Source organism: Sarcophilus harrisii, chromosome 1 (assembly GCF_902635505.1).
Source record: "Sarcophilus harrisii chromosome 1, mSarHar1.11, whole genome shotgun sequence".
In the NCBI taxonomy this organism is placed as follows: Eukaryota; Metazoa; Chordata; class Mammalia; order Dasyuromorphia; family Dasyuridae; genus Sarcophilus; species Sarcophilus harrisii.
The window spans coordinates 446,400,509-446,422,055 of NC_045426.1; the positions used below are offsets into that span (position 1 = coordinate 446,400,509).

At 34.4% G+C, this 21,547-nt stretch overlaps 1 protein-coding gene across 1 annotated transcript in view; it reads left to right on the top strand.

The window, feature by feature from the left end:
- UBE2W (ubiquitin conjugating enzyme E2 W) overlaps positions 1-21,547 on the top strand; it is a 77,691-nt gene that overhangs the window by 35,026 nt on the left and 21,118 nt on the right. The window contains exons 2-3 of the mRNA XM_031946250.1: positions 973-1,064; positions 3,656-3,758. Of these exons, the coding sequence (XP_031802110.1) occupies positions 973-1,064; positions 3,656-3,758 (195 nt within the window). The remainder of the gene's footprint in view (positions 1-972; positions 1,065-3,655; positions 3,759-21,547) is intronic.

Genomic DNA, 21,547 nt, shown 5'->3' on the forward strand with positions numbered 1-21,547 from the left:
TCCACCTTTTTGCTTGCTGGAGGCTGAAGCTGGCAGAGGCAAAGGAGCTCTCAGAACCAAGGAGAGAGATAGGCCTCTAAGAAAACTAACTGGGCCCAAGGAAGGAGACAAGATTTGGAAAGAGACAATAAAGGATCTGGACTTTAACTCCTGGCTGCATTCAGGGTGATTACACTGAACTGAAACAAAGGCTGCTTCCAGAAGCCCCCCAAGAAACCTGCTCCCAGAGAACATTATATTTTAGAGAAGAATATTACAGGATTGGAAAGGGCTTTCTTTAGAAGATGGAATTTTAGCTGAGACTTGATAGAAAGAAACCAGGAGGTAGGAGATAAGAGCATTACAGTCCTGAGAGCTGGTTGCTGACAATAACTAGTTTGGAGATGGTGTCATGTGTAAAGAATAGCAGGGAGTCTGGGGGGTGTGTGTGTGTGTGTGTGTGTGTGTGTGTGTGTGAGAGAGAGAGAGACAGACAGACAGACAGAGAGAGAGAGATTTATGAAATGTAAGTAATTGGGAAAGGGGGCAGATGGTTATGAAGGACTGTAAATGCCAGAGGCTGTTATATCTGATCCGGGAGGTGTTGAGGAACCACTGGAGTTTTAGTAGAGGTGTGGCATGGTTAGACTTGCTCTTTATATTGTGTTGACACCTGAATGGAGGACGGATTGTAATGGAGTGGGGAGAAACCTGTGTCAGACTAACCAATCAGTAAGTTATCAAAATAATCCAGTGACAAGGGCCTGCACCCAAGGTGGTGGCAGTGTTAAGAAAGAAAGCAATGGTATTTTTAGCAATTGGATATAGCAATATATCAAGGGACATGAATGGAGGGAAAGTATGAATTAGGAGAGGCATTTAAATAAGGGATTTCAGTATTCTGGTCAGATCTTTTTCTGTAGGAAACATAATTTCTTTTGTAATACAACAAAAGATTATGCAGAACTTGAAATACTATTGATTTTTTTCTAGAAACGACTGCAAAAAGAATTACTGGCTTTGCAAAATGACCCTCCTCCAGGAATGACTTTGAATGAAAAGAGTGTTCAGAATTCAATTACACAGTAAGTACTTTATTTTTAAAACACTTATTTGATAACACTGTTTTTAGTAGACAGGTTAATTGCAAAGCTTTTTTTTTTTTTAATAGAAGCATTTTAATATGTTCTTTATGTGTGACATTAAGTGATCTACATCACTTAATTGTGATTGTGCCAGTTTGATTAATCTATATCAAATACAATTATTTTTAAAGGAAAGGTACCAATGATATATAAGTTTTTGTCATACATAAAAATATAATCACCTGTTTACATATCTCAGTAACATTAAGTTAGGAGAAAAATTTTTAAACAAAACCAAACAGTAAGAACAAATAGAATTATTTACCAGCATTTCATGAGAATTTCACTTACTAGAATTAATTATATTTGATCAACAAAATTCTGATAACACGAACCAAGGCAAGACACAAGTTGATGTGTTTCTATAAGAACCAGACATTTGTTAAAATGGGATTTTATTTGTCATAGATGATAATGAAGAGAATATAGCAGACACTTAATTGATCCTGGAATATAACTCCTCAAATAATGAAAATTAAAAGAAGGAATACACTTTAAATGTATATTTTGAGCAGAGATAAAAATTAACAAATGTAACAGAAATATGTGTATGCCCCACAACCATTTCATGGTACCTTATTTGTAAAACGCAATTTTGTACTTAGATAGCAATGTTGTGACACAGTATTGCACTAGAAGCAGAATATGTCTATTCTCATTTGTTTTTACTCTTTTCCTGGATACTACTTAGTTCACATGTTGTCTTTTTTTTTTTTTTTTTTTTTTAATCTTAAGATTTTTACTTGAGTTTCATTGAGTAATTATAGTTTGTACACTGGGTCTTCTCACAATAGCACACTGCAAGTAGGAAACATTCAAGGTTAAAGAATTTTGTATGTCAGAACGTAGTACCCTTGACTTCAAGAAACTATAGATTAATACTTCTCTAAAGCAGATGGTATGATTGTGGAAATGGGTGGATTATGAACTTTTCAAGTTTTGGTTTATCGGAGCCAGAGTAATTGTTTTTAACCACAGGTTTACTGAAGTTTTCCTCACATAGAAGTCATAAAACTAGAAGGGAAGAATAGAATGAGTCTCCTAGCTTCTAATTCGTTGCTTTTTCTTTATATGATTCTTTTGCAAAGAAGCCATTGTTTAAAATGCATGTATGTTGATAATTGCTATGCTCTCAGAAAAAAGAATATGCTGGTCCTAAATGCCACAATGCCTTAGTTTGCTTTTAGAAAGAGAACACCTTCACTCATGTGCTCTGTGATGTGCATAATGGTATACAGAGCACCTGGGATTTCTTTGCCATTTCTTGTACTCCTCACATTTAAAATTGTAGTGCTAGAAAGAACATCAAAAGATTTTCCTGAAGTCTCCTGATTTTATGCCTGACAATACAATTTACTTGGATTCTACAAGTTTTTTCCTTAGAAACATGATAAGTGAAAATAGTAATGTGCCCAGTAGATTTAGAACTGGAGCCTAGCACTTAAGCTTTTCTTTTCAATTTTGCTTGTTACTATTCTTCAAAACTTACATGTACTTCTGGTGAAAGAACTTGTATGAAGTTGACCTTATTTTTTTTTCAATGATTCTGGTACAATTTGTCCATCTCTAAAATAGAAATTACTATATGTTTATCTGCTTCAGAGTTGTAAGAATCAAGTGCAATTAAGTATAAAATGGACTCTATAAACATTAAAGATCTATGTAAATGTTAGTGAATTAAATTGCCTTCTGCATGGAAAATGTCTAGACCTGACCTGCTGGGCTAGTCCAGGTGTATATTGAAGGAGGCAGGGAGAGAGAACAGGAGAGGGGCTGGAGAGACAGAGCAGAAGTGTTAGCAGAAATAAACCTAATGGATGATATAATGTCCCAGCCATGTGGTTATCTTTATAGTTGAGTGAAAATATGAGGTACTGATTGATTCTTCATGTGTTCATGAGGGAGTTTAGGTAGAAGAATAATGTATCTCAGCAGCTGAAAATGAAGCTAGGAAGATGTGGGTTCAAATCATATTTCAAACACTGTAACCTTGGCTGAGTCATTTAAGAGTCATTCTTTCTAAGTCTCAGTTTCCTTCCTGTAAAATGAAGATATCTGTAGTACCGGGCTATTGTGAGCTCTAGTGATATTATTTATGTAGAGCACTTTGCAAACCTTAATACACAAAATAATGTATCACTACTTATTATGATTAGTCTTGGTTTGTTGCCCAAACTGTAGTTCTCTTCTTCCATGACTTTAACAATAGCATTTACTTAAGGTTTTCAAAATACTTTACACATACAATTATTTAATCACAACTACCTTGTGAGCTAGGCACTATAAAATCTTCTTTTTACAAATGAGTAAACAAAGGCACAAAGAAGTGAAGTGACTTGCTTAGGATCATACAGCTAATAAGTTCCTGATTCTTGACTCCTCTGCTCAATGCATGGAGTTACTTGGCTGCCTAAAAGTACAAAGACATAGGATTACCTTGTTTTTTGAGTAGAACAGTAATAGTTATTTTCATGTAAGGGGGAAAAATGATTAACAGGATTTTAATTTTTTTTTTTTTTTTAATATTCCAGGTGGATTGTAGACATGGAGGGTGCACCAGGTACTTTATATGAAGGGGAAAAATTTCAACTTCTATTTAAATTTAGTAGTCGATATCCTTTTGACTCTCCTCAGGTAATCATTTTCATTATTATTATTACTTAACATTTTAAAATTGTATTCAAATTTTACATAATTTTAACTTCATTTTTATGTGTGTTTTTTCCTATTTGATCTTAGCCAAAAGATTGAGTAATGGTAATTTTAGTTCTGACTTTGGCAGTATGGCATAATGGATGAGGCACTGGACTTGGAATCAGGAAGACCTTCGTTCCAATCCTGCATCAGACATTTACTAGCTGTCTGACTCTTGGCAGCTTATTTATTCAAGTCTGTGCTTCATTTTTCTTATCTGTAAAATCCATGGACTTGGCTTCTGAATTACCCTCCTGCTCTAAACATACAGTCTTCTGTCAAGAGAATGGCTTTATTCCTTGTCGATAATCACAGAACAGCTTATTACTTTTTTTAGTTTATAGGAACTATACTAAGGTTATTCTCTTTTCCCTTTCGTCTGTACTCTAAATCTCCATACCCATTGTTGCTTTCTGTATTTTTAGATACAATTTTCATTTGTAAAGGCTAGGATTAAAAGGAATGACACTCTGGCCTGAGCCTGTGAGATGAATTCCTTAAAAATATTAATATTTTTAGTGAGAGGGTAATCCTGATTTTGACTAAATAGCACTATCCTTTGGTGGAGAATGTTTTTGCTTCTGCTTTTCATGAAAATGAAAATAATGTAATGTCATTGTGTAGGCTTTTATACATTATGAGATCAGGGATACATATATTACATATGAAAATACATAAAAATATGTATGTTTTTGTATACATATATATTTTTACCAGTTATAATTTAGTGACTTAAACTGATTGAGTCAGTCATTGAACATAGTGTTTATGTCCCAAAAATCTAGTCATCATTAAGATTTAATCTAGAAATAGAAAAGATTATCTTTCTGGAATATTAAAAAAACGAAATGTGGATCAAAAAAGCACCTGTGGGCAGCCAAAATAAATGCCACAGGTCTATGAATTAAAGCTCCTTACATAATCTTAAACTCTTAATAACAGTCTGTTTCACATATAGTTTCATTATTTGTTTTTCAAAACAAAATAACAATAGACTTGAGTTACAAAAGATGATCCCTCTTTAATGCTCACCAACTTTGTGATCATGAATAAGTCATTTAATCTTTCTCAGCCTCTGGAAACTCTTAACGCTTCTCTTTTATGTTATATGGGTTTAGTCTATATCAATAAAGGTCATTTGCACACACTGACAAATCATAGAAACTTGGTATATTGTTGTACTGCACTTTAGGTATAAATGTTAGGTGGGTGTGGTTCCTAGCTATAGATGGAGATTCTGGAATTTGTCATGAAGATGGCTTACTTGATAGTCCCAATTGTCTGACCAATTTTTACCCTTTATGTATGTCATAAGAGAAAAAATATACTGCTACATAATACCCAGGTATATGAGCAAAATATATCTTCAGGTTAAAAATAAAATAGGATTTTTAAAAAATAGTAGTAGCTGTCTTCCAATTTTTTCATCTCCTATGAAGAAGTATTGTTCCTGGTAGTCTTGACTAGTCAGAAGTATTCAGAACATACAATTAGCTATCATTATCCCTTTGGATTGTTGGTACCTCTTTTTGTCTTGCTTATAATTCCATCTTATTTCTCATATTTGGGAGCTATAAAGTATTCTTTACTTTTTCAGAAATGTATGTTAAACTGTCTTGGGCAATTCTTGGTACAAAGTCTACAAATTTGTCATCAGAAGATATGACAGTAGGCTATGGTTGCATCTAAATACTCCTTGCAGTTTAACTTGACAGAATTGCAAGTACATCTTGCATTGAACATTGCTTGTATAATATTATCATAACTTTTGAAAATTCTTTGTGAAACTTAGATGAAGAATAAACCATCTCATCATTATTTCATAATCTAAATATTACTCCAGTGTTATAAGCTGAATCATTGAGCTGGAATCACTGGAAAGCAGATGGCCATGAAACTTCTTTTTTAAAATCTCTAATTATGGGGAAAACTTAGTACCCCTCAAGATCTGTAATTTTTTTACATCTAAATCTAATCTGTTGTTCTGTACCTTGTACCTTTTGTTCTGGGACCAGGCAAAAAAATGTCTAAAATAATCTGTTTTTGTTACGACAAGTCTTAAAATACTTGAAGAGAGTATGTCTTCTCCCATCCTCTAGATGTTGTAAATTAAACGTCCCTCAGTGCCTTCAACTGTTGTTCTTATGAAATGGTTTCAGAGTTTCCTTTATGAATCTTAGCTTTGTCAATGTGCTTTCTAAAATGTGGCACCCCCAAACTGATCATAGAATTCAAATATAGTCTCATCTAACATTAGACAGTTATTTACTATTAGCCATGTTCTAGATACTACTTTTGTTTCTGCAGTCTGAAGATCTCTAGATTTTTTGTTTGCCATATCATTCTGACTTACATTGAACTTTGAATCTGCCAAGACTCCTAGGTAATTTTTTCATATAAATTATTTAGCTATATCTTCCCCTACCCTCTGTATTCTTACACAGCTGATTTTGGGAACCCAAGTATGAGATTATATAATTAATCCTATCATATTGCATTGTGTTGTAGTTAACTTCATTTAATTGTTAACTCCTTATATAATTGAACTAGTAACTGCAGATTATATTAATCTTGAGGTGTTTTTAAAATGAAATGGGGAGAGAAAAGTCACACCTATGTTTTTCCTTGGAGTTGCAAATAAAGGAGTTTAAGGAGCAAAAGGACAGCATGAAATGTTATTACATGAGATATGAGGTCATTTAAAAATCCAGGGATTATTATAGGTATTTGGAATAAGAATGCCATGAAAATAATTGGAACTTTTGTAAACACTGTTGGTGGGAATGAGGAAGTAGAAAAATTCTGTAAAACTTGATAAAGCATTCTAAATTATATCAATTTTTTTTGATACTCAAAGTATTTCAGTTCAAAAGTCAACATAGAGGATGATATAAAATAGTATACACTGTGCCAAATCTAGCTTAGTAAGAAGAAAGTTCAAAAAAGACTTCTAGAATATATCGAAGCCTTACATATGCAGATCATGAATACTTACACAGAGTTAGGAGGCACTGGTTGTGTGAGAAGCACATAACATGACAAAAAATGCAGCTGATTTTATTTTATCAAAAAATGGTTACCAAGGTAAGTTTCTTTTAAATTAACTATGTGCAATTTGCTTTATAGGGCAGAGATCAAAATCAATATCAAGAAAGAATAAAAATGAATACCATCATGTATATGTCAGATCAATTAAGTTGATCCTTGAAAGTTAAAATAATGTATTTGTTTGATCCTCAAATTATTAATCTCAAGAGATTAGAGATAGAGACTAGATTTTCATTTCATTATTATAGGGAATTCCCAGATTAGAAAACATTCTCTGCCAATCAAGTAAGCACTTTGTCTGTACTTTATAAATTTTAATAGAATTGTATAGGGCATTGAGTGGTTAAATGATTTCCTGATGGTCATACAATCAGTATATATCTAAGATGGAATTAATAGCACTAAATTCATTTTTATACTGCTATCCGTGTGTGAAACATTCTCAGTACTAATATATTTAGTATTTGTTTTCTTGACTCCAAGACCAGTTCTTTATCTGTTATAATAAGGAAAAATCTGTACTTGCTAAAAGTGTTGTAACATGTCTAGAATAACTCTGTATCAAGAGAGATTTTCTATAAAAGGTGAGAAACTCCTGGCTTTTTTTTTTTTTTTTTGAGGAAATTGGGGTTAAGTGACTTGCTGAGGGTCACACGGTGTTTAATATCTTTGGTTAGATTTGAACTCAGGTCCTCTTGACTTCAGGGCTGGTGATCTAGCCAATGCACCATCTAGCTGCCCAGATACTCTTCTTTATACTTGACATTGTACAAATTTCATTAAGTCTGGAACATTATAGGGCTCTCTTAGTGAGAATTTGGAAGTGATTGAAAATAGCAATTGTCATTTGGTATTCAAATGGATCTTAATTTTTTTTTTTTAATCTTAAAAGTCTGGAAGTTCCTTCCATGAATACAAATCACAACTTCTAGCCATCCCTGACCTCTTTGTCCTTTTCCTTCCATAGGTTCACCATGGGGAGGGATGGGGGGTATTAGGGATGAGGGGACCTACCAGACATGCTGGAGACCTTCCTCATTTTATATTGAGGAAGTATCCACTGGACCATTTAAACTCTCATTCATCTTTTCTTCCTATCATGCCATTCCATAAAGATATCTTTTGCTCCAATTCTTTGTGAGTTCTTATTAGTAACATGTTATAACCTCCTCATATCTAGCATGAGCCTTTCCTTTGTCTTGTATGTAATATTATTGTTTTCCACAGTCCTACACTACTGCTTCCTCATAACATGGAGATATCTCTGAATTCTTAAAGGCTGTACCAGTAGAATTTAAGAACTTTCAGGTATGGCTTTAGCCACTAGCCACAAACTGTTTTCTGAGGACAAGTCCAATACATAATCAGGAATTGTCATAGAGTCAAATCTGCTTCCCCTCTCTTCCTTTCTTTCCCTCTCTATTTTTCTCTCTCCTTTTCTCCCCTTTTCCTTTCTTTGTCTTTCCCACCTCTCCTTCTCCTTCCTTTTCCTTTCCTTTTACTCCTTCCTCATTTTCTCTTTCTCCTTCCTCTTATTTCCCTCCCCCCTTTTCCTTACCCTCCATCATCTTTCCTTCCCCTTCCATCCCTTTCTTTCTTCTCTTTACTTCTTCCTCTTCTTCCCGTACTCCCTCTTTCCTTTTTTCTCTCCCTATCTTCTCATCTGTTTCTCACTCCTTCTTTCTCTTTCTCTGTCTATATGGTAATAAACTGGACCTAAAATTGAGCAGGAAGATAGCAAACTAAATTGCCTTTTAAAAACTGGGCAAGTATTACTTTTAATAATCCTAGCTGCCTTACTAACAGAAGTGCATCTTGTTAATACTAATATATTTCCACTGTTGCTTTGTGGCTACATGTTATAGAATATCAGTCTCAGAAGAATTAAAGTAGAGGATTCCCCAAAAAGCAGTGGAACAGTGCATACTGGTTGTGTAGTTGAAAAAACAAAAGTCAAAACTTGTAGAGCAAAGAAGATATATTTCCAGACACTAGGATGGACATTATTATTTTATAAGAGCAAAGATGGAATAGTATGTATGTTCCATTGAGTATCCATGCAATGTCAAGAAAACATTTCATACAGAGATTAAAGTCCCTAAGGATAGTGTACAGGAGAACATGGATATGTGTTTCCTAAGATTGGATGTCATGAATAGATGTGATCACTATCATTGGAGGAAGTGCTCACATTCATAGAAGTATTGAGTGGGCAAAGTGTTACAATTTTATTTCTTAGTGATTATTGATTCTGTCATCTGATAATAGCTTTTGTTATCTGCAAATTTGATAAACCTGTCATATCTATCTTCAAATCATTGATAAAAATGTACTAATACCTTTTGCTCATGATAAATCCACCAAAGAGAAACTAGACAATAGACTCAGTCACTTGTATGCTATCAACTTTCTGCCTTTTCATTTAATTTTTACCAAATCTAAGAATGTATTCTCTGAACATAGTTTCTTTTGATGTATTTACTTTAGAGGACAGAAAATAGTTTTCCTTTAAACTTTGCAAGGAGGGCAGGCCTCTAGCATACTTATGAAATAACTCCTCAGTTTCTATATCGTTATTAGTCCTCTTTTTCAGATTTTCCCTTCCAGTGGCCTGGTCAAGGTTGTGAATTGTCAGAAATGCCTGAGTACTTGATATTGACTTAATCTTGCCTTTTCTTCTTCTACTCCTCCTGCTTGACATTTATGTATGACTATCTGGATCTCAGTCATATGCCTTCTCTTATGTATCATCTTGGCTGTAATGGTAGAGTCAACACCTTCAAAAATTCACATACCATAAAGGACCCCATAGTCTTTGCTGCCTCAAGCACTTTAGTACCTTGACAAGTTACCTTGACAAGAATAATAGATTAAGAGAGACCAGATGGCCCTCAAGTCTAGTTTCCCCATTTTATAGTTGAGGAAACAAAGGCCTGGAGAGTGACTCACTCAGGGTCACAGCTGGTAAAATGTCTGAGATGGAATTCAGACTCATGTTTTCCTGACTCTCTCTAGCTCTCTAGTCACTATACTATATAGGAAATTATTAATGAGTTCTCAGAAGAGGGAAGAGCACATTAGCAAATCACAGGAATTTCAGCCTTAAAACATCAAGGTTATTCACAGGGAAGGAAAGTCCAGTGATTACGCATTTAGGCTTAGGTTATGGGCAGCCAGGGGGCTCAGTAGATAGAGTGATGGGCCTGGGGCTAGGAAGAACTAAGTTAACATCCAGTCTCAGATACTTACTAGCTGGGGGAACCCCTGGCAAGACATTTAACCTTGTCTGCTTCAGTTTCCTTATGTGTAAAATGAACTGGAGAAGGAAATGGCAGATGACTGCAGTAAAGAAAAACCCCAGACAGGGCTTTGGAGAATCAGAATGAAACAACAAAAAACTTTTTGAGTTTTTAATGTATATATGATTAATGTTTATGATAAAATTCTTTAAATTTCCTCATAGATCTACCTACTAACTTTTCATATTCTATTTATGTGGTACCTCCATTTATCTAATCTTTCATATTTGTAACCTTGGGATTTTCTGACTTTTCTTTCTCCCTCATCTCTCTATTTAGTTAATAATTTTCTCTCTATTCCATCTTAATACCCTCTTTCCATTTTCATTGCCAATATTCTAGCTTAGAACAAATCCTTGCTAATGTCTGCCTCAATTGCTGTTAGTTTCCTGCCTTTACTCCATCATCTTGACTCCACCTGTTAGTTTCCTTATTGGATATAAAGTATCCAACAAGGTTTATAATAACATATTTTCTAGGAATACTGTAAATATAATCAAGAAGTGTTTAAATTTAAAATTAAAGGGAATAGGGAGTAAAAAAAAAAATCTGGATATTCATTAAAGTAAACAATCTGGAGAACAGTTATCTAGTGTAAAAAGAATACAATATTCAAAATCCAAGAAAGAGTCCATTAATAATTCCTGGCTTCAGATGCCCTATACAATAATTTATAGCAAGTATTAGTGACAAACTAGGAAAATTAGAAATCCTAAGTCAAAGATAACTTAAACCTCATTGGTATCACTGAGACTTGGATGAGACATAACTGGAAATTAACTACAGAAAGATATATCTTAGTCTATTGACAGAGCAAAACGAAAAGAGGTGCTTTAGGTATTAGGAGGGAGAAAGTAGGGGCAGAATAGCATTGTTTGTTGACAATACTTATGTGGAGAGTTAGAAACATAGAGAAATAATTTAAATTAAAATTTATGGTGGGGTGATTACACTATGCCCCGTATGAACTAGAAAGATGGTGGAAATTGTTAAGGAGTTCAGGAAATAAATCTCAAGCCTAGCAAAAGGCATTTTAATGTAGAAGCTGGAGAAGGCTTCAGGCATCTAAATGTCTGCTGGAGCTCTATCAAAAACAGTTCAGAAAATGAATGATTTCTTATTTTTATTGATTAATCTTTCTAAAAGTGGAGGGATCAACAAGGAGAGGATTACCTTCTGGAGAATCCAATTCTCTTGAAAAATGAACTGGTAGCAAGGTGGTTATTGATGGAATCTTGAAAGAAAGTGAACATTTATCTTAGAATTTGTAATAGAGAAGGAAGGAAAAGCTACTAAAGCTGGTAATGTCTGATCATTTGTCCCAGGAAGAATGGGAAACTCTTAAAAATGAAATTCTAAAGACAGAGAGCAATTCCAGTGGATGAGGAAGAAGTGTGATTGTCTAAAAAGACCAGTTCAAATACAGAGAACTTGCCAAATAACTTAGATTTTAAGAAGATATGTAAAATTATAGACAGAATGAGGCTGGAAGAAAAGACAGAGGATGAGCAAAAAAGCTTGAAAGAATTTCAGGGGTGCTAATGCTCAAAAGGAGTTGGGAATAACAAGGTTAAAGATTAAAAAACATGATTTGGTGAGGGTGTTTTGGAGCTTTTGGTTTTGTTTGGTTTTGTTTTTAATAAAATATTGAGTTAAAAGTTACTTAGCATGGATAGGGTTATAAGTAATAGAAGATGAAACTTCTCAACTCTATTTGCTTCTGCCTTCTCTATGAAAAAAGAATGATCTCTGGACAGGAAAGAACAAAACCACCAAAGCTAATAATATGCTGTAACCCAAAATAAGTAAAGAAATTGATGTGACATTGATGAACAACAACTTAAGGTCCTGGGAATTAGCAATATATTTGATACATTTCAGCAGTTATCTATGAAGAATCACATAGAATTGGATCAGTAGAGGAGAAGAGCAATGTTGGTTCAACTTTGCCCTCCAAAGTTGAATGGAGATGAGTGATCCCTAATTTGGGGGTTATTTCATAAATCTTACTGGTTATTTTTGTTGCTAATTGGTTTGGGTTTGGGGGAGGGGTTTCTTTGGTGTTGTTTTGTTTTGTTTTGTTTTATTTTTTATATTAGTTTTAATGCAGACAAGATTAAAAGGGAAGCAATAAATTGGGAAACATTTTTACATTCAAAGATTCAGATAAGGGCCTCATTTCTAAAATATATAGAGAATTGACTCAAATTTATAAGAATTCCAACCATTCCCCAATTGATAAATGGTCAAAAGATATGAACAGACAATTTTCAAATGAAGAAATTGAGACTATTGGGACAGCTAGATGGCACAGTGGATAGAGCACCAGCCCTGAAGTCAGGAGGACCTGAGTTCAAATCTTGTCTCACACACTTAATACTTTCTAGCTGTGTGACCCTGATCTAGTCACTTAACCCCTCAGCCTTCCCCCCCAAAAAAAAATTTAAACTATTTTTAGTCATATGAAAAGGTGCTCTAAGTCACTATTGATCAGAGAAATGCAAATTAAGACAACTCTGAGATACCACTACATATCTCTCAAATTGGCTAAGATGACAGGAAAAGAAAATGATGAATGTTGGAAGGGATATGGGAAAACTGGGACACTGATACATTGTTGGTGGAATTGTAAATGGATCCAAACATTCTGGAGAGCAATTTGGAACTACTCTCAAAAAGCTATCAAACTGTATTATAACAGTTGATCCAGCAGTGTTTCTACTGGGCTAATATCCCAAAAAGATCTTAAAGAGACTCACATGTGCAAAAATATTTGTGGCAGCCCTTTTTGTAGTAGCTAGGAATTGGAAACTGAGTGGATGTCCATCAGTTGAAGAATGGCTGAATAAATTATGGTATATGAATGTTATGAAATATTATTGTTCTGTAAGAAATGACCAGCAGGATGATTTCAGAGAGGACTGGAACGACTTGCATGAACTGATGCTAAGTGAAATGAGTAGAACCAGAAGATCATTATACATTGCAACAACAAGATTATATGATGATCAATTCTGATGGACATGGCTCTCTTCAACAATGAAATGATTCAAACCAATTCCAATTATTCAGTGATGAAGAGAGACATCTACACCCAGAGAGGACTCTGGGAACTGAGTGTGGTTCACAACATAGCATTTTCACTCTTGTTGTTTTTGCTTTCATTTTATTTTACTTCTCTTTTTTCCTGTGTGGCACAATAATTATATAAATATGTATGCATATATTGGATTTAACATATATTTCCACCATGTTCAACATATAATGGATTACTTGCTATCTAAGGAAGGGCATGGGGGAAAGGAGGGAAAATTGGAACACAGGGTTTTGCAAGGGCTAATGTTGAAGAATTGTCCATGCATTTTGAAAAATAAAAAGCTTTAATAAAACAAAATAAAACAATTCCTCCTCTAATTTTCTCCACCAAGAGCCATTCCTTAACTCTCAGGTGTTGTAGAAAGAACAAAAAGAATGAGTATTGAAGGAAAGCCATCAGACTTAACTAAAAAATCATTGGTAACTCAAAGTAAAATATTAGTCTTTCACTTGTGTTTTAAAAAATCAACTTCACTTATATTCAGAAAGATGATAGAAATATGACTAGACATTTTATTTGGGGCAGGAGGGCATTATGAGAGTGTTAGTAGACAAGTTCATTGAGTCAACAGTGTGATAAACAAGCCAAGAAAACTTAGTGCCAGTTTAAGGAATGTGGGGTACTCAGAAATAAGGTGATATTGGTCTTTTTTATAGTTTGTCCTAGTCAGACCACACAATCTGAGATATATTTACTTCATGGTACCCCATTTTAGAAAAGATGATGATGCATTAGAATCTTCAGGGGAAAAGCACTGAGAAAGTGAAAGGTTTCAAGTTCATATCTTATATGAAGCTTTTTTAAAGGGACTGTCATGTTTAACTTGTAGAGAATTAGAGAGGTAAGGGGAGAAATGATAAGTACCTTTTAGTACCTAAGTATCCTTAAGCTGCAATTTGGAAAAGGAAAAAGACTGACTTTGAAGGGTAGAAGTTGGTAGGAACAACATATGTTCAGAAATTGGCAAAATATTGAGTTTAGATTTTTATAAGGAACTCTTGAATTTTTAAAGGATTTTGTAACAAAAATGAGCTATCTCCATAAACACTGGACATCTTCACGCAAGGGCTAGGATGTTGGAATTTTTACAAAGTGTTAAGCCATTGGAGTTGATTTAATCTTAGAAAGAAGGTTTTCTTGGAGGCAGCCTTAGTCTCAGTTGAAATAAATAATTACTCCATTATAGCAGCCAGCTGGTAAAAATGCAAACGTTTATTTCTCCTTCCAAATTAGCCTGGTTAGTTGAGGCCTAACTCTCTGCTTGAGCTCTTGCAGCTTTGTCCTTGGCTTCTGCCTCTGCTTTCTTCAGCCTCCAGCCAGCTCGGACTCGTGGCTTCTCAATCTCCAACTGAGGCGAGTACCCTTCTGTATCTCCCAGAGTGCTCTGTCTCCAACCCCAGTTGAAGTTCCCCAGAACTCTCTCTCGAGTCGCTCACTGGAACTGTATTTATGCTACTTCTCTGAGAGTGGGATTGTGAGATATCTCCCAGCATGCTCTCTGGCCCTAAGGAAGGTGTGAATTCAGATATCTCTTTCTAGACCCTGAATCTCCCAAACTGTAAACTCCATTGAGTGCTTAGATACCTATGAGCTCTCTACCTAGTTCAAGTTCTGGCCCAAAATAACTCTTTCTAAGATTAAATCAACTCCAATGTAAAGATTCCAACACTAGTTGCAAAAAATATAAAAAAAATAATTGTTTTAAGTTTCAACTTGATGGTCTCTGATAACCTTTCTGGTTCTGTCATTCTGTGTCTGTTCTTTGAGTTCTAACTCCACTTAACTATTGCCTTGTCTAAGTCACCCAATTAGAAAATAGAACATCAGTTGTATCCCATCTACGCTACAGATCCAGTCATGGCAATCATGGACTTCTCAAATATAACCATCTTTTTGGTTATTTTTATTTAAGACATTTAATGTCTTAAATTTTTTATCTTAATAAAAAGATAACTTTTTATCTCTCGACATAAATTTGTTTTCTTCCTTTCTACTGCTCACTTCCTGGGGCTTTACCTGAGCCATCAGGGCCATTATAACCTGGCCAGCCAAGTCCATACAGGTGCACAGCAGCAGCCATGCAAGCAAAATTTGTCTCTCTTCTGAAGCTCACATCTTTTATATGGCAGGTTCTAAAATTAGCTCTTTGCTCCAGTGTAGTGTCTGATTTATTGCTGGTAACATCTCTCCATTTACCACTCCCCTCCCCCCTAACTTTTTCTTCATTTGCCTTGGAGAAGAGTTTTCTAGGGGCTGAGCAAGCTAGGATGAATTGTAATAATTTTCTTTCCAGATCTCAAACTACCCAATTACTGTCAAGTTCACCATCATTCTTTTTTTTTTTTTTTTTAAGGCAATCAGGATAAAGTGACTTGCCCAGGGTTAAACAGCTAATAAGTGTCTGAGGTCAGATTTGAACTTAAATCCTTCTGATTCCAGAGTCAGTGCTCCATGTACTGCACCATCTCGCTGCCTCACTACCATCCTTGTTCAGTTGAGTTCATGACCTACTGTAGACTACTGCATACCAGCACTGTCCATGGAATTTCTTGGAAAAGATACTGAAATGTTTTGCTATTTCCGTTTCCATTGAGTTACAGCCAAAATTTAAGTGACTTGTTCAGTCACACAGCTAATAAATGTCTGAGGCCAGATTTGAACTCAGATCTTCCTGACTATAGGACCGGTTCTCTATTCACAGAACCTTCTAACTGCCTCTTTTAGCCTTCTAAGTTGCCCAGATTCATAACTTTGGTTATTTTAAATCTGTTAGCCAAATCTTGTGATTTCTAGTTCTAGAATGTTTTTCATGTGTACTTCCTCTCTAGTCACATAACCACTACCCTTTTTCAAACCTTCACACCTCATGCCCAATCTATTGCTATAGCTCCTAACCAGTCACTTTTCCTTAAAAGTTTTATCAGTTTCTCTAAATTCATCCTTCACATAGCTGCCAAAGTGATGTTTCCTAAAGCTCATTTTGACCATATTGCCACCCTACTTCATTAAGCTTCAATGGTCTGAGAAATATTAAGTACACGTTAATCTATACTTTAAGTATATACTTCTGATCTGTTTTCTTTAATAACATGTCTATTTATAAGATTTTTTGAGGGGTAGCGAAAGGAGATTAACTGTTTCAACTCTCTTTCCTGGTGTTCAAAGTCTTTAGGTTTTCTATCTAGCTTTACCTCTACTTTTCAAGTCAGTTAAGTGGTACTATTATCCAAGTGGTACTATTATCTATTAAGTTGTACACTAAATCACTTTCCCTTACTCTAAACCCCTGTCAAATTCCATCCTCTCCCATTTGGAAATAACCTGGTACTTCTCTTGACATTTGTGGAACAACACTTAAAGGTATTTATGTCATATTGTATGTAGTAGTTATCTATATTTGCCTTTTTATTCAGCTATAAAGCTCCACGACAGCAGTCTATGTGTTTTTTTTTTTTTAAATAAGTTTTGTATCTTCCCAGAATCAAACATAACTCCCTGTAAGGATTTTTAAAATGTTGTTGAATGAATAAATTGATACATGTATTATCTCTTGATATTAATGCTGCTTTTATGAATTCCTTTTCTTTTTGTGAAGTATAATAAGGACCATTTATGACATTAAAAGTATCCCTGCTTATGAGCAAACTGTAATAAGCATTACTTAATAATTTAATTATTCATATAGTTTGGAAAGTTGTGGGGTTGTTTTTTTGTTTTTTTTTTTAATTGAGATTCTGGTAGGAGTTGCCATGATGCATTTTTGTAGCATTCCAAGGTTTACAGTTCATTTTCCTGACAGCTACTCTGATATTATAAATATTATCCCCAGTTTATTGACAAGGAAATTGTGTTAAGAGAGATTAAGTTGTCTTGGACAGTTGATTGTATTTTTATGTATTCTCTTCCCCTATTAGAATGTAGGATGCTTGAAGGCAGAGACTAATCCCAGTGTACCTGGTCTGTAGTAAGGTATTAATAAATACTTGATTTGTCTCCCCCTAGCTCTAAATCTTTTATGGTATGAAGAAATTGAGTTCCTAAGGTATGACAAGGCCCACATGGAAATAACTCAGTCAGATTCTGAAGGATTGGCTTGCTGGGATAGTAGAAAGGTCTTGTATTTGAGGCTTTGGTATGATACTTCTGTGGCAGACTCATTTCACCTCTGGTCTTCTTGAAACCTGGAAAGAATCTTGGAACAGAGACTTTCAGAACTAGAACATAGTTTGGTGTTTATATAGTCTAGACCCTCATTTTTAAAGCAGAGAGGAGAGATGTGCCCAAGGTAACACAGTTCACTTCAATGACTATTGAAACCTTTTTGCAGTGTACTGGGGTAGACCCCAGAGTACAGAGACAAAAATGACAGTTCTTCTAGGTTTGTCTATGCTTTCAGTAGCATAAGATTCAGCCCAAGTCCTCTGACAATTATTTCTTTTAGTAGCTTCAGTGTAAAAGTTGTAATTATAAATAATTCCCATACTTATACTGGTTTGATTTTTCCTTACAACAGTTCAGTGTCTTCTAATAAATAAGAGTTAGAATATAGTGGAAATGGAAGGGGATACTCACATCTTATATAGAAAGTAATAAAAAAGACAATAGACAAAAATTGTCAGTACATGTGATATGAACATAGGTTTTTTGATAACCAATCTAAAGTTTTGAAGGCTGTGGTGTGATAGATTAGAAGATACTTTGGCAAATTTCTTTCACTCTCAAGACATACTTCATCATGTCCAAAATAAGAAATTTGAACTTAGGTGATCTGATGAGCCATTCTGATTCTAAATCCTATAATCTGAAAATAGTATGGAATTGTGATCATTGTGGATTTTTAAGGCTCTAAGCTTCTGTGGTTAATTATTCTAGGTTAAAACTTTTCCATGTAGAAGTGATACTAAGTGAAATAAGCAGAACCAGGAGATCATTGTACATGGCAACAAGATTATATGATGATCAGTTCTGATGGACGTGGCTCTCTTGAACAGTGAGATGATTCAGACCAGTTTCAATGATCTTGTGATAAAGAGAATCATTTACACCCAGAGAGAGGACTGTGGAAACTAAGTGTGGTTCACAACATAGCATTTTCACTCTTTTTGTTGTTTGCTTGCATTTTATTTTCTTTCTCATTTTTTTTCCAGTCTGATTCGATTTTTCTTGTGCATCAATATAATTGTATAAATATGTATGCATATATTGGATTTGACATATATTTCTACCATGTTTAGCATATATTGTACTACTTGCCATTCAGGGAAGGGAGTGGGGGTGGGGAAATTGGAGCACAAGGATTTGTAAGGATTGATGTCAAAGAATTGTACCATGAATATGTTTTGAAAAATAAAAGGCTTTAATTAAAAAAAAATTCATGTAAAATAGGGTGTTAACACTGATTTAACTCTAATGCCCCTTTTAACTCTAAATACCTGATAGCAACTTGCTATTATTTTTAAAAGGGCAATACTTAGGAAGTTGGCCATGAGCATGGATTTCATTTTGATGGTGACAACAGCCCTGTTCATCTGTCTCATATGATTTTTGGGAGGAAAGGAAGGAAACAGCCTTAAGGCATAAGTAGCTTGGCTCATTATAAGTTGATAGGGAAAGATACTTTACTTGCCATGTCCTTAATAGAGTAACTTTTTGAAGGCTGATGGAAAAGTAATTGCATTGAAGAAATGACAACCTGAAATCAGCCTCCCTGAGAGCACTGATATTTTTGTGCTCTTGAAACTGAACCCCCTCCCATTTCTGTAGAATAGAATGTAGAATTGTTAAGTTTGAAGATGGGTTGTACAATTGAAATTTCTGGGTTTGGTTCAATGGAGAGAATAAAGAGTTTAACCAAATTATGTGCTCAGATTGTTTCCTGGTATGGTGTAATATTTTAGGAAGGACTTTAGCAAATCAGAGTGTCCAGAAGAATGTAATTATGGTTGAAAAGACTAAAAATGTTTTTAAAAGTATTTTAGTTTTCCAAATACATGCAAAGATAGTTTTCAACATTGTCCTTTGCAAAACCTTGTGTTATAAAATTTTCTTCTCCTCCAGTCTCACTCCTCTCCAAGACCACAATCTAATATGCCATTCTTCTAAACATATTTCCATATTGGTCATGCTGTGGGAAAAAAAAAAAAAAAATTCCAATCAAAAGGGGAAAAAACGTGAGATGGAAAAAACAAGCAAACAAAGAACAACAAAAAGCTGAAAATACTGTGTTTCGATCCACTTTCAGTCTCCATACATAGTTATTTCTCTGGATGTGGATGGCACTTGACATCACAAGTCTATTGGAATGAAAAGAAAATAAATTAAAACAGCAAAAACTAAATTTATTGGAATTGCCTTGGAATCAGCTCATTGTTGAAAAGAGCCAAAGAAACTAAAAATGTTTAACCTGGAAATGAGAACTTTGAGGTTTGACAACATCACTATTTTTAGATATCTTAAAGGCTACCCTGGACAAATTTAAGGGAAGCAGATTTGGATTTGGTAGCTATTTTTCTATTGCTTAGTGTCCCTAAAAGTGGCACGGGGATAAGTAAGATATGAAGGAGATTTAACTCAAATAGAATTTAGACAAGTAGCTCTCTGGGATCCTTTCTATTTCTGGTACTGGAATAAGACACTTGTACTTTTAGCAATTTAGTTATTTTAGACCTTAAGTTACAGGAGAGAGTATCATCTTTTTATTAGAGGTTTTGGAGTCTCTATCAATCTATGACTTCTGTAATATGTGGTAGCTTGTTTCTATTTGTGTCAATATTAGGTGTATAAATTGCATTATTCTGTGGTTTCATTTGCTGCTGTCGCAAGTATTTCACCTTCTGCAGATGAACTGTATGTGTTGTCAGGCCTTTCCCTTTGACATGGCCTGAAGAAAGTGATGCCCTTAATCTTCTAAGATCTAAATAATACTTGATTGTCTATAACTAAAGGAATATCCTATGAATATTGCCTTTAAAAAGGTATGATTGTTACTTGCCAAACCTAATGAGACCTAAATGGCTTTATGCCATTTTTCCTTTTTTTGTGACTGCCTTTCTGTTAACAGTTGTCAGCCACTTTTGTGTTTGGGCTTTGCTGTTTTGCTACTCTTACTCCACTGTTTACTTTTTTCTTCTCTCCTATCTCCTTTCCCCATTGCTTCTCTCATGCTTCTCAACTTTTCATATGTCAAGTTGCTTGAATTTTTTTTTTAGTCATTATCAGCCAGTCTTTTCCTTCTGGTCTACAAATTGACCAGAAGTACACATAGTATAATATTTTGAATTTTCAGCTTTCCTGAGCTGTCTTTATTGGTGATGATAGGATTGATTAAAAAAAAAAAAAATGCTTCTTTGAAGCCAGAGGTGCTTTTCTTTCATCTTCTGTATTTGACACTATTATCAAATACTAATGTGTTTGAATTGGCCAGAAATATAATATACATATTGAAAAAAAAATTCCAAGTTGCTAATTGATCGTTTATATAGCACATAAAGTTTGCAGAACATTTTTATATACATTTCTCACTTGATCCTCATATAATCATGTGAAGGAAGAACTACAGCTATTATTCCCATTTTTCTGATAAGGAAAAAGTTTGTGATTTTTTTTTTCTATGTTGATATTTAAAATAGGAACTACAATGAGAAAAGCTGACAGTATATACAAACTAAGTTGTGTACCAATATGGTGAAATAGCTTATGATATTTCTGATATTTGATCCTTCTGATCAAACTGTTAGATAACAGAAAAAATGCAGGATTTGTAATTATTTCTGTGTTTTATTTCTAGCTCTGATATTTATTAGTTGTGTGACCCTAAATTTACTTCTGAATTTAGTTCTCTCATTTGAAATAGTTCATGATTTACAGATATTAATGTGAACTGCTATTAATTCTCTTCTCTCTTCCAATTCCAGTTCAATAAGTAATCTCTAGTAAATCTGTTCCATTTGTAAGCCAAAAAATGTAAATGTGGTGGTTGGTAAACAAATTGTAATGGGAATGCCATGAAGTTTAAAAATGAAGTTAGATTTCATGAAGAATTTGTGTGTCATCAGCCTTATAAAATCAAGCCTCAAAAGTTCTTTTTAGAACATAGTAGAAAGAATTTTGGACTTAGAAGACTTAGAATCCTACCTCAGACAAACTCTCAGATCTTAGCCTGGGAACCTATTTTTTCATCCAAAATGGGAATAATAATATGTCATGAAAATGCTTGCAAATCTTTAAGCATTATATAAATGTGTTGGCTATTTAATAATAATGCTAATGTTCAATCTATAATAATA